The 12,335-nt window shown below is 42.1% G+C and overlaps 1 protein-coding gene across 5 annotated transcripts in view; it reads left to right on the forward strand.

Moving 5' to 3' along the window:
• AGTPBP1 (ATP/GTP binding carboxypeptidase 1) overlaps positions 1–12,335 on the forward strand; it is a 159,691-nt gene that overhangs the window by 122,616 nt on the left and 24,740 nt on the right. For 4 of the 5 annotated variants that reach the window (XM_074995161.1, XM_074995159.1, XM_074995162.1 and 1 more), the window contains exons 24-25: positions 3,696–3,872; positions 11,495–11,655. In XM_074995161.1, the coding sequence (XP_074851262.1) occupies positions 3,696–3,872; positions 11,495–11,655 (338 nt within the window). Of the gene's footprint in view, positions 1–3,695; positions 3,873–11,494; positions 11,656–12,335 lie in introns of those variants that run through there. The other variant, XM_074995164.1, reaches the window with a different exon arrangement.

Raw genomic sequence — 12,335 nt, forward strand, 5'->3', positions numbered from 1 at the left:
GAACAGACGCTGCACATAAACATACTGGAGCTCAGAGCAGTGTTCAACGTGTGCAGACATTTTCAAGATTACCTCCATGGCAAAGTAGTTGGGATCAATACCAACAATACCTCCACTATGTTCTACATCAATCGACAAGGAGGGGCACGATCCCGTGCATTATGTGTGGAAGCAGTCCGATTGTGGAACTGGTGCATTGCCAACAACATAACGTTGAATGCCTCGTACTTGCCGGGCGCTCACAACATGAAGGCAGATCAGCTGAGCAGGTGCTTTGCACTCACGCACGAATGGCAGATCCGCTCCGACCTGCTACGGTGCATATTTCGTACATGGGGGTTTCCCCAAGTCGATTTGTTTGCCACCCAGTACAACAAGAAGTGTCCCCAGTACTGCTCCAGAGCAGGAGTAGGGCGGGGGTCCCTGGGGGACGCATTCATGATTTCATGGAAGGGCCCTCTACTCTACGCATTTCCCCCCACAACGCTTATCCACAAGGTTCTGCAGAAAGCCAGAGGGGAGAGAGCTCGCATGATACTCATAGTCCCAACTTGGGACCGGCAACAATGGTTTCCCTTGCTTCTGCTCATGTCGGATCGTCCACCACTTCCCCTACCGGTGGCACCGGACTTACTCACTCAGGCTCAGGGGTCCATACTGCACCCACACCCTCAGGGTCTGCGCCTACAAGCATGGTTAATCCATGGCTCAGCGCCTTAGAGAGCACGTGTACGGAGGGAGTACAACAAGTCCTGGAGTGTAGCCGAAGGATCTCCACCAGCAGGACTTATGAACAGAAATGGACTCGATTTACAGCCTGCTGTTCCGCCAAGCAGTTAGCTCCCCTTGATGTTCCTATAACCGTAATACTAGAATACCTATTGGACCTCAAACGAGATGGGCTTTTTCTATCCTCTCTAAAGGTCCACCTCGCTGCTATATCAGCTTTTCGGCATACAGAGGAAGGGCCCACTGTATTCTCCCACCCTATCGTCACAAGGTTCTTGAAGGGGCTGGTAAACCTTTACCCCCCTCGAAAACTGCTTCCACCGTCGTGGAGTTTGGACTTTCTGCTCAGCATGCTATAAGGACCACCCTTCGAACCATTAGCCACGGTACCCCTCCGACTCCTTATGATGAAAACAACCTTCCTTCCTTGCGATTATGTCAGCCTGCAGGGTGAGCGAGCTCACAGCAGTGATGGCAACGCTGCCCTGCACAGTGTTCTCAAAGGAGGTGGTAACCTTACGGTTACACCCAGCCTTCGTTCCAAAAGTTTCCTCGGAGTTCCATCTTAACGAACCAATAGTTTTACCCTCGTTTTACCCGAAGCCTCACAGCTCCAGCAAGGAGGCGTGCCTACATCTCCTAGACGTGAGAAGGGCATTGGCCTTTTACATAGACAGAACTAAGTCCTCCCAGAAAATGGACAGGCTTCTAGTGTCTCTCACTCCCAGGTCGAAAGGGGAAGGCCTCTCTTCACAGAGAATTTCAAAGCACGTTGTGTCCTGTATAAAAATGTGCTACGAGCTTCGAAAGACCCCTTTGCTGGCCCCGCCTAGGGCTCACTCCACCAGGGCGGTGGCAGCGTCAACAGCCTTCTTCAAGGGCATCGTGTTAAAAGACATCTGTAGAGCGGCGACCTGGTCATCCTACGACACCTTCACCAAGCATTATGCCCTACATCGGGTATTCGAGGAGGATACCCGTCTGTTGGCAGCAGTCCTCTCGGGGGCAAGCTGCACATGAATCGATTACCCACCTCCTTACTTGGGTTACTGCTGGGTAGTCACCTATTGTGGGGCACCCACGGGGACCACTCGAAGAAGAAAGAGAAGTTATTTACCTGTAGTAACGATGGTTCTTCGAGGTGTGTCCCCGTGGGTGCTCCACCACCCGCCCATCCTCCCCGCTTCGGATCTCTGTCTGGTGTTTTTCAGGAGCATCCTAGGCGGTTGGTCAAGGAACTGGTGGGGACCAGATCGAGCACATGGCCGGGGGCGCGCAAGGGAGCGGCGCGCATCGGCGCATGCACGATCCAATAGAAACTGCTAGAAGAATTCTGATCTGCGGTGCCGGGTGAGCCCAACACCTATTGTGGAGCACCCACGGGGACACATCTCGAAGAACCATCATTACTACAGGTGAGTAACTTCTCTTTAATGTTGGAGCCATGTGAATATCTCAGGGAAGAGAATTCCACAGCCTACGAGCAAAGGCTGACAAGTCCCTGCTCCTTGTTGATGTTAATCTTATCTCCCTAAGAAGGGGATGAGTGAGTAGAGCCTCCCCAGGACGTGTGTGGGTAGCAGAGACATGCTAGTTAGAGCTTCACAGTTACATTTCCTGACGATTCCGTCAGCATTGAGTGGTCTCGTCTGCAGCTATGAGGAGCTTAGCAGGATTGCCTTGTAATTGCAACTCTGGATTTCTGCCGCAGAAGCCATGTCTAGACACTGGAAGAGAGATTAAGGAGACTGTCTCTATTTCCCTCATGTGGACACCCAGGCAGTGTCGAAGAGGCACCTGAGGGAGGAGAGGGAGCCAAGGGGCAGACCTGGTGTGAAATGAGGAGGAGGAGGGAAATAGATGGGTATAAGGAACCTGGGCAAGTGGGTGTGGGACTGGAGACTGACAGGGGATGAAGAGAAACTAGGAGTCGTGCTGGAGGGAGTCTACTGTTGCCAAGGTAAGGAAAATCTGTGTGAGAACTCAATGAGAGGAGTCTGGGTTGAGGAGCCAGTAGATTGCAGGAGACTTGAGACCAAACTAGGAGCAGGGGGGGAACACTGGGCTTGTCTGGGTAAAGAAACTGGGAACGTTGAATAGTTGCTCATTAAGCACCATTCATCTTGTGCAGTGAAAGAGGCGGAGCTCCTATGGAAGAGGTAGTATGTGATCAGAGTATGTAATTAAACTGTTGAACAGTGTATGTACACAAAGGTGTTGAAGTTGCATGGTTAACTCTAATTCTGGCATTCTTTGAGTACTTGACTTTGCAGCTGTAATATTCTTTTAATGTAGTTTTCTGTGTAATATTGTCCAGTGTGTTATTACATACATCTGTTTAATAAGGATTTTAAAATTAAGAATTTGTGAGTGGTTTTTTTTTTGCATGGTGATAAATGTCTGAAGTAAGCTTCCCTGAAAATAAGTTGCTTCTTATGTAGTTTCACTGCCCCCTCGTGGCAGTCAAACATATGTACCTTTTTTCTTTACTGCTGAAGTTGAATTTTTTCATGTGCTTAAAGTTAAACATATACCTAAGTGCTTTGCTGAATCAATATTAGAAGTACTATGTTGTATTTTAAAATAGCAAATTTCCCATACATTAGATTATTGAAACTAAATCATTAACCTAAAGTACATATCTCTTTTGCACTTCATGCAGCTGCAACAATACAATTAGCCATGCATATAATCAAATCTTTTCTGCTAGACTCTTCACTTTCTATTTCTTATGCATCTGACTCCCACACTACTTAAACTGGGTTGCAAACACTACTGGGGGATTTTTAAAGGTTGGGGAGGGAGAATGAATTAGTTGGGGTTCTAGTTAAGTAACAAAAGATTACTTTGGATGGATTTCTGCAAAATCTCTTCAAATTTGAGATCTGAACTGTCTGATTAATATGCTGGGGTTTCATGTTTTCTTAAAAACAAATTGAATCTTTTTCGAATTCCCATCCTTGTAGACTCTTCCTAAGATTCTCGGTCAGATTGCCCCAGCATTCAGCATGAGCAGCTGCAGTTTTGTAGTAGAAAAGTCCAAGGAATCAACAGCACGTGTAGTTGTTTGGAGAGAAATAGGAGTACAAAGGAGCTACACAATGGAGAGCACGTTATGTGGCTGCGATCAGGGCAAATATAAGGTAAAGAAACTAAATGAAGTGAAAGTCTGTCTGTGGATTAAGTTTACCACTTACATTGATGCCATTTTCTCAAACCTCACTTGTCTGGTTTTTTGGAAAAGGTGTGGGCATATCCTACTATAGGGCTTTTTACATTATGTTATGCAAATAGTCTGTTTGAACATAACGTAGATTCCTTTACTATTCTTTTGGATCTGTCATTCTAAAACTGTAATTTGGATGTTCAGTTTGTCCATATTAACAAAACCGTTAATAGTTGAATAAGTAAAAATATATTGACATTTTAAACTTACAAATCAAGAATTTCATGGTTATATTAAGAACTTTCAAACAATGAGTGTCAAAGTGGTAGCTGTGTTTAGTCTGTAACAGCACAAATAACAAGCAGCCTTGTGGCACCCTAGAGACTAACAAATTTACTAGGTTGTGTGCTTTTGTCGATTAAAACCCACTTTTTTGTCTGAAGAAGTGGGTTTCACCCACAAAAGCTCACGATCTAATAAATTTGTTAGTCTCCAAGGTGCAAAGCAACTGCTTGTTGTTTGAAAACAATTTTAACAGTATGTTGAAGTATTTTGAGACATATTGGATATGTGAGCATTACCCAGCTTGAATGATGCGGGGAGCTCTCCTCTTGGTACACTCTGGAATTATCCACCAGACATTAGGCACTGTCATCTTCTTGGCAGCAGCAAGATATAGATAAAGCCAAATATGTACATCCTATTTTAGCAGCTTACTATTCAGAAGTGAATAAAGTAGTTGAATTTGCCTCCTTTCCCACCTTCCTCCCCCACTGTGGATACTTGTCTTTTGAAGTGTTGTTTTCTTTTAAACTGTCTCAGCAGTGCAGAAATGAGAAAATCAGGGCCAGCCTCTGTTTCCTGTACTCCCCAAGCCAGTTGCCGCTCGCTCGCTTGATTGCTTGCTTGCTTGCGCACCAGCTTCCCACAACCAACAGTTGAATATGGCTAAGAAGTAAATCCAGTAGAAAATGGAGGAGTCTCAGGTCATCCACCATCATTTTTCCCTTTTTCAGTGCCAGAACCATGGCTACAGGCTTAAGCAGAGAGGCAAGCTGAAGCAGGTTTAGAAAGCAAATGAACTCTAAATGCCAAAACAACTGTTTCAGTAGCTTCTCCTGTTTGCAAGCAGACCTCAGCCATGTTGAACAGGAGTACTAGAAGCTGCAGACTGGAAAGACAGTAGACAGTGAGGTATAATTATCCTGTTCTAGTACCCCAAGCTATGTTCTCTTGAGCTGTTGACAAAGCTCACAGGTCAGCAGGATTCTCAGTGTGCCATATGGAATAAATTGATTTCTGCTTCATACCAAATATACAAGTGTCCCTAGGATGGGTTAGTTTCAAAACATTCCGTGAGTGCCATCCGCTGTTCTGAGGTGGGAGTGCTTTTAGGATGCATACAGGTGATAGTGCATTCAGGCGTCTCAACCCAAAAATCTTTCCAATATTTTTTAGATAACTAGGGTACAATATGGAATTTCTTAGGAAGAAACAAAACAAAAATTCCAAAGCCATTGACTCAGTCCTTGGGTGAAAAAAGAGCAGAAAAAAATGGAAAAATCCATCTAGTTGAGTCATAATGAAAATTGGTCACTGAGAAAGGAAAAGTTATTCATGTGTATTACAAGCTAACCAAGAAGATCATCTCCCTGCACAATGAGCTTTGCTTTCGTGTCAGGGCAATGTGAGTGATCTCCATCTTCCTATGAAGAGAAACAGGATATACGGGATTGCCTCTTCTCTATAATCGCCAGGAATCTCATTGAGAAGGAAGTCATAGGACTGGAGGGGACCTGGAGAGGTCATTTAGTCCAGTCTCCTCTACTCCTGACAGGATTGTGTATTATCTAGACCACCCTTGATAGGTGTATGTCTAACTTGCTCTTAAAAATTCCTGTCATGAAGATTATTTACCCTCCATAGGCAATTTATTTCAGTCCTTTACCCAGCCTGACAGTTAGGAAGCTTTTCCTTATATCCAAACTAAACCTCTTGCTGTGGTTCAAGCCCAGTGCATCTTGTCCTACTCTGAAGAACAGTTAAGAACAGTTTTTCTCCCACCCTCTTGCAACAAATTTGAGTCAACAATTGACTGACTGTTTTAATGAAGAGTATTATGTCCCCGTCTTCTCTTTTCTAGACTAAACAAACCTTGTTTTTCCAAACTTGCTTCACAGGTCATTTTTTCCTATAACTTTCATCATTTTTTGTTGCTTTTCCCTCGACTTCCTGCAATTTGCCTACATCTTTCTTGAAATGTTTCCCAGAACTGGATACCATACTCTGGTTGAGGCCAAGTCAGCACATAGTGGAAGAATTACTGCTCGTATCATGCTTATGACACTTCCACTAACGTACCCTAGATGATGTTTGCTTTTTTTGCAGTAGTATTACACTGTTGATTCACCATCTAGCTTCTGATCCCATATCCCTTTCCATTATGTTGCTTCCTTGACAGTCATTTCCCATTTCATACGTGTGCACCTGATTGTTTCTTTCTAAATGGAGGACTTTGCATTTGTCCTGATTGAATTTTATGTGTAGTCTTTATACCATTATCTAAATAAATCATTGATGGAAGATACTGAACAGAAAGGGACCCAAAACGGATCCTTGTGGGATACCATGTTTTATGCCCTTCCAATCTGCCTGTAACCTATGGGCAACTACTTTCTGGGAATGGTTTTACAACCACTTTTGCATCCATCTTATAGTTGCTCCAGCTAGGTTCATCAGTAACTGTAGGCTCAGCGCCTGTTGGTGTCTGATGCCTCTCACTATTTCCTTCCATCTTTCCCTGTCCAGTGCAGAGTGTCTTAGTTTCTGTAGACTAGCTCTGCACCAATCTACTATATCATCTATCCATTCTCCAGGGGGGTGGGTTTGGGTGGGGGGGGCGTGTCTGCTTCTCCTATTCGAACCATTCATTATGCCAAATACCAGGGTCTTGATTTTTCATTCGTTGTTCATTCTGCAATTATGCCCAAATAGTTGTAGCTTCTGTTTTATAACCTTTGGCAGCAACTGTATCTTTCAGCTGTATCTTTCTATATAATTGCTCGTTGGTGACCTTGTGCATCCATCCTATTCTCAGAATCTTTCTATAACAACTCCTTTCGAACAGCAATGTTCTTTTTTTCAAATCTTTCATTATCATCCATGTCTCACATCCATACAACATGCTGGTGAATACACACGTTTTCAAGACGCTCAGCTTTGTTCTTAAGCTAATTGCTTTGTTTTTCCAGATCTTATCCATCTCCTTCAAACTCGCCCTTGCTTTCGCTATTCTAGTTGCTATTTCCTTCTTACAGTCTAGCTCATACATTGTTGCTCCCCAGATATGTGAATTTCTCTACATTTTCTAGTTCAATACCATCGACACTGATTTTCCTTCCTATTTCCTTATCTCCAAATACCATTTTTTGTTTTATCAATGTTCATAATCAGTCAGTACTGCTTCCCTTCTTCATTTAACACCTGCACCATTTTTGCTAGCTTCTCCTCCTCTTCCTCAATGGTAACTATCATCCGTGAACCTCAAATGGTTAATTCTTTTCCCGTGTACAGATACCCCTTCTACCTCTTCCTTGATCTTGTCCATAGCTCTCTCCAGATGTGCGATGAAGATACTTGGCAATTTGGATCTCCTTGTCTCATACCTCTACTTGTTTTTAACCAGCTTCCTAGCTCCCCACATGTTCTCACCTCTGCTTCTGCATTGTCATCGATATCCTTCAACAATCGTATCAGTCTGCCATCCACTCCGTATAACTCCAACACCGCCCAAGTCACTTTCTGATCTTTACTGTTGAATGCCTTTTGAAAATTGATGAAACAAGTGTATACATTCTTGTTCTTTCATCGAGCTTTTTCTGCTATCAGTCTTAGTGCCAATATCTGCTGTAGGGTACTTCTATCTTTTCTGAACCCCGCTTGCTCGTCTGCTATATGTTCTTCTATCTGCAATCTTAGTCTCTGTCTGTCAGTATCATCATCAGCACCTTGCCTAGATAACTTGTTAGGGCAATCGTTATGTAGTTCTTGCACTCCAATGTACTTCCTTTCTTGGGTATTGTCACTAGCACAGATCTTGTCCATTCCTTAGGCGCCTTCCCTTCTTTCCATGCTATATTACATAGTCGGTGTATTTCCTAAATCATGCTTTCTCCACTGTATTTGGTCATCTGTCCTGTGATCTTATCATTTTTGGGGCTCTTGTTGTTGTTCTTTAGTTGTTTCACTGCTTTTTCTACTTCCTCCTTCGAAATATCAGTCTCTCTCTCAATGCTTGTTGGAGATACTGCTTTCAGTTCTTCAGTCAGTCTCTCTAAGACACTTGGGTCCAACTGCGCTTTGTATAGGTCACTGCAGTATCTTGTCCATTGCTGCACAATCTTCTCCCTGTTCATGAGCACTTCTTCATTCTCATCTTTGATCCCCATCTGCTTTGGTTGCCATTTCCTATTAATATTCTTAATAGTTTTATACACCTCTCTGATCTAAGATGGGAATGCTGGACATGGTATATGTTGAAATTGTCTCTGATTCCACCTCTCTAAAAACAATGATTTTTGCTTTCTTAAAGAAAGCTAGTGCATTGGTTTGATGTGATTTGTTTTTGACAAATCTATACAGACTGTTACTTCTCATCTTTTGTCGTCTTCTAGATATTTGCAGATTGTGTAATTATTTGCTCCATAATTTTTTTGAGTGCAGACATTAAGGTAAATAATGAGATTAATCTGGTAGCTTGCAGTCAGTTGATGGAATGAGAGGAAGAAGTCTTGTATTGAGAAGGCATTGATGACAGGGTTTGAGAGTAATGTGATATACCTTGACTTTAGCAAAGCTTTTGATACAGTCTGCCACACCATTCTTGCCCATAAACTAAGGAAGTATGGATTGGAAACATGAACTGTAAGATGGTTAGAAAGCTGACTTGATGGACAGGCCCAGTGGGTAGTGGTCAATGGCTCAATGTCTGGTTGGTGGTCAGTTTCAGGTGGAGTGCCCCAAGGATCCATTTGAGGGCCAACATCTTTAATGACCTGGATGAGGGGGTGGATGGCACCCTCAGCAAATTTGCGGATGACACTAAACCAGAGAGAAAGGTAGATACGTTGGAGGGTAGGTATAGGGTCCAGAGTGACCTAGACAAATTGGAGGATTGGGCCAACAGAAATCTGATGAGGATCAACAAGGACAAGTGTAGAGTCCTTCACTTGGGATGGAAGAATCCCAGGCATTGTTATAGGCTGGGGACCGACTGGCTTAAGTAGCAGCACAGCAGAAAAGGACCTCGGCATTACAGTAGATGAGAAGCTGGATATGAGTCAACAATGTACTCCTTGTAGCCAAGAAAGATAATGGCATATTGGGGTGCATTAGGACAGGCTTTTCCAGTAGCTGTAGAGAAGTTGTTATTCACCTCTGCTCGATGTTGGTGAGGCCGCATTGGGACTATTGCATGCAGTTCTGGGGCCCCCAGTATGGAAGGGATATGGACGCATTGGAGAAGGGTTTAGTGGAAGGCAACAAAAATTATTATGGGGCTGGAGCACATGACCTATGAGGAGAGGATGAGAGATTTGGGCTTATTTAGTTTGCAAAAGAGAAGGCTGAGAGGTGACTTGATAGCAGCCTTCAACTCCCTGAAAGGGGGCTCTAAAGAGGATGGAGAGAGACTGTTCTCTGTGGTGACAGAAGGCAGAACAACGAGCAATGGTCTGAAGTTACAGAAGGAGATGTATAGGTTGGACATTAGGAAAAATTATTTCACAAGAAGGATGGTGAAGCATTGGACTGTATTAGAGAGGTGAGGGGATCTCCATCCCTAGAGGTATTTAAGTTTCAGCATAATGTAATTGTGGCTGGGATGATTTAGTTGGGGTTGATCCTCCATTAGGCACGGGGCTGGACTAGATGACCTTCTGAGGACCCTTCCAGTCCTAAAATTCTGTGACAAACTTTTATGTAGAGAATGATCTTGCTAAAAAGAGGAAGAGACTTGGTGGTTCAAGACCAAAAGGTATACGCATTCTCTCAAACGTCTGAAAAGTATGATCTTCCTCCTCTCATAAGTTTAGAAACATTAAATTCAAATGTGAATGTGTATGAAAGCATAAAGAAGATAGGGTATCCTTCCCAAAGGTGACGCAGAACTGGCCTTCCTGATAAAGAAGATGGACTATCCAATCAGAATATGGATTTTTATTTGAAGTCCATTGATAGGAATGTAGACTCCTTAGTCCGGAAGGTCTAAATCAGGTCCATTTTAGTTGAAGTTATGTTTCCTTAAATGACGTTAATATTAAATCTTCAGAGAATTGTCTGGAAACAACCTTGTTCTAGCTTAAGGGTCAACCACAAAAATGGCAGGAAAAGCCATTTTTTTTCCCCCCAAATTCAGTTAAAAAAAAAAATAGTAATTCAAGAGCCACAATACATGTGAATATGAGATGATCCTTAATAAATAACATCAAACCATACTTTTTGTAACCCGTTTTTAAAAACAGTGCACACACAGTGATTTGTAGTAACAGAGAGGAAGCCTTGCTAGTCTATATATTATCAAAACAAAAAAGCAATCAAGTAGCACGTTAAAGACTAACAAATTTATTAGGTGAGCGTTCGTGGGACAGACCCACTTCTTCAGACCATAGCCCTACCAGAACAGACTCAATATTTAAGGCACAGAGAACCAAAAACAGTAATCAAGGTGAACAAATCAGAAAAAAATTTATCAAGGTGAGGAAATCAGAGAGCAGAGGGGTGCGGGGGAGTCAAGAATTAGATTAAGCCAAGTATGCAGATGAGTCCCTATAATGACCCAGAAAATTCTCATCCTGGTTCAAACCACATGTTAATGTGTCGAATTTGAATATCCACTGATATCCATCTGAACCAATCTGTGCTGACTGAAGCAGACTTTGAGCCCTGGCAATTGAGAAAATTTACAGTAGCAATATCTTTGGACTGAAATATTTCAGAGTTCAATATTGCACAATGAAAGAGTTAAGTATAATTTCTACTCATTCTTATTCATGAGTTATTCACAATTTATTCATTCTTGGTAAATAACTTTGTAAATTAGTTTCTGAGCAGATTGGTATATTTTACTGAGTTTTACATACCCAGGATATGGTCATTTTTTCACACTGACAGAACTTCCTGAAGAAAATTATTTTGAATTAAAATTTAAATTATGTAACTTTTTTTTCCCCTTAAAAATGACTTGGTATTCAATTGTTCTTTCTTTTCATTATACATAGAAGACGGGTAAGTTGTGCGTTAGTTATCTATGTTCTTTCTTCAGTGGTACACGTGTAGCTCCTGTTTGCATTGATAGGAAGTCAGCTCATGCCCAGAGGGAAGAACAGACCTCTAAAATACTGCAGTCTTCAAGAAACAGCTGTTCTATGGAGGATAAAACTTAATCTTTTAGTTCTGTAAATTCCTGCTTACTAAGCATTTATTAAACATTCTTGTGTGCATTTCACAGCTTATTTGCAACAAAATATTGCAAAATAACCACATTCCAGTGTTCTGTGTCATAAAAGCTAACAGTGTATGTATATTTTATTTCATGCACAGGGGTTACAGATAGGGACGCGAGAACTGGAAGAGATGGGAGCAAAATTCTGTGTGGGCTTACTGCGTTTGAAAAGACTGACTTCTCCACTGGAGTTCAATCTACCTTCTAGCCTCCTTGAAATTGAAAATGAGTTGATAGAATCGAGCTGTAAAGTAACAAGGTAAAACAAATTATATGTTATTTCCAAGAAGTAAATTAGTCATACAATGGTTAAAATATTTAAAAAAAAAATCAGGCAAAAGCTTACACAAAGCTTACATAAAGCAAGGTTTTAAAAATGTTTTGAATGTCTCCTGTCATCAGCATTTAATGAAGTGAGTCTTTGCTCACAATAGCTCATGCTCAAAACTTTTCTGTTAGTCTATAAGGTGCCACAGGACCCTTCGTTCCTGTCATAAATTGTCATGTATATTATTAAATGTTGGAAAGCTTTATGATTTTACATTGTTTTAAAAAAGAGGGTTAATTGATGACTCTATTGAAAGTGAACTAGAATATCAGCATAAGAGAACAAAAATACAAATTGGTAATTATGGGCCAGATATGTTGGTATGAACTTTTGTAAATCCATTGACTTTGGCGCAGTTTGTGCCAGTGGAGGATTTAGTTCGCTTATTCTAATTTTTTATGGTGGGGGGGGTGCGAGGGACAGAGGAGTGTTAGGTCCCCAAGGAATGGGAGAGTCTTCTCGAGTCTTCTCGGGGTCAGCTTGTTAGAAGGTATAAAGTAGAGAATGTAAACAATAAGTATCAGGTGAGCAAAAGATGGCTTGAGCAGCGTCATTTTGAATAGACTGGGGAAGGTAGAGATGTAAAAGAGCAGGTCAGGAAAAATACCATA

Source organism: Carettochelys insculpta, chromosome 5 (genome assembly GCF_033958435.1).
Source record: "Carettochelys insculpta isolate YL-2023 chromosome 5, ASM3395843v1, whole genome shotgun sequence".
Taxonomy (NCBI): Eukaryota; Metazoa; Chordata; order Testudines; family Carettochelyidae; genus Carettochelys; species Carettochelys insculpta.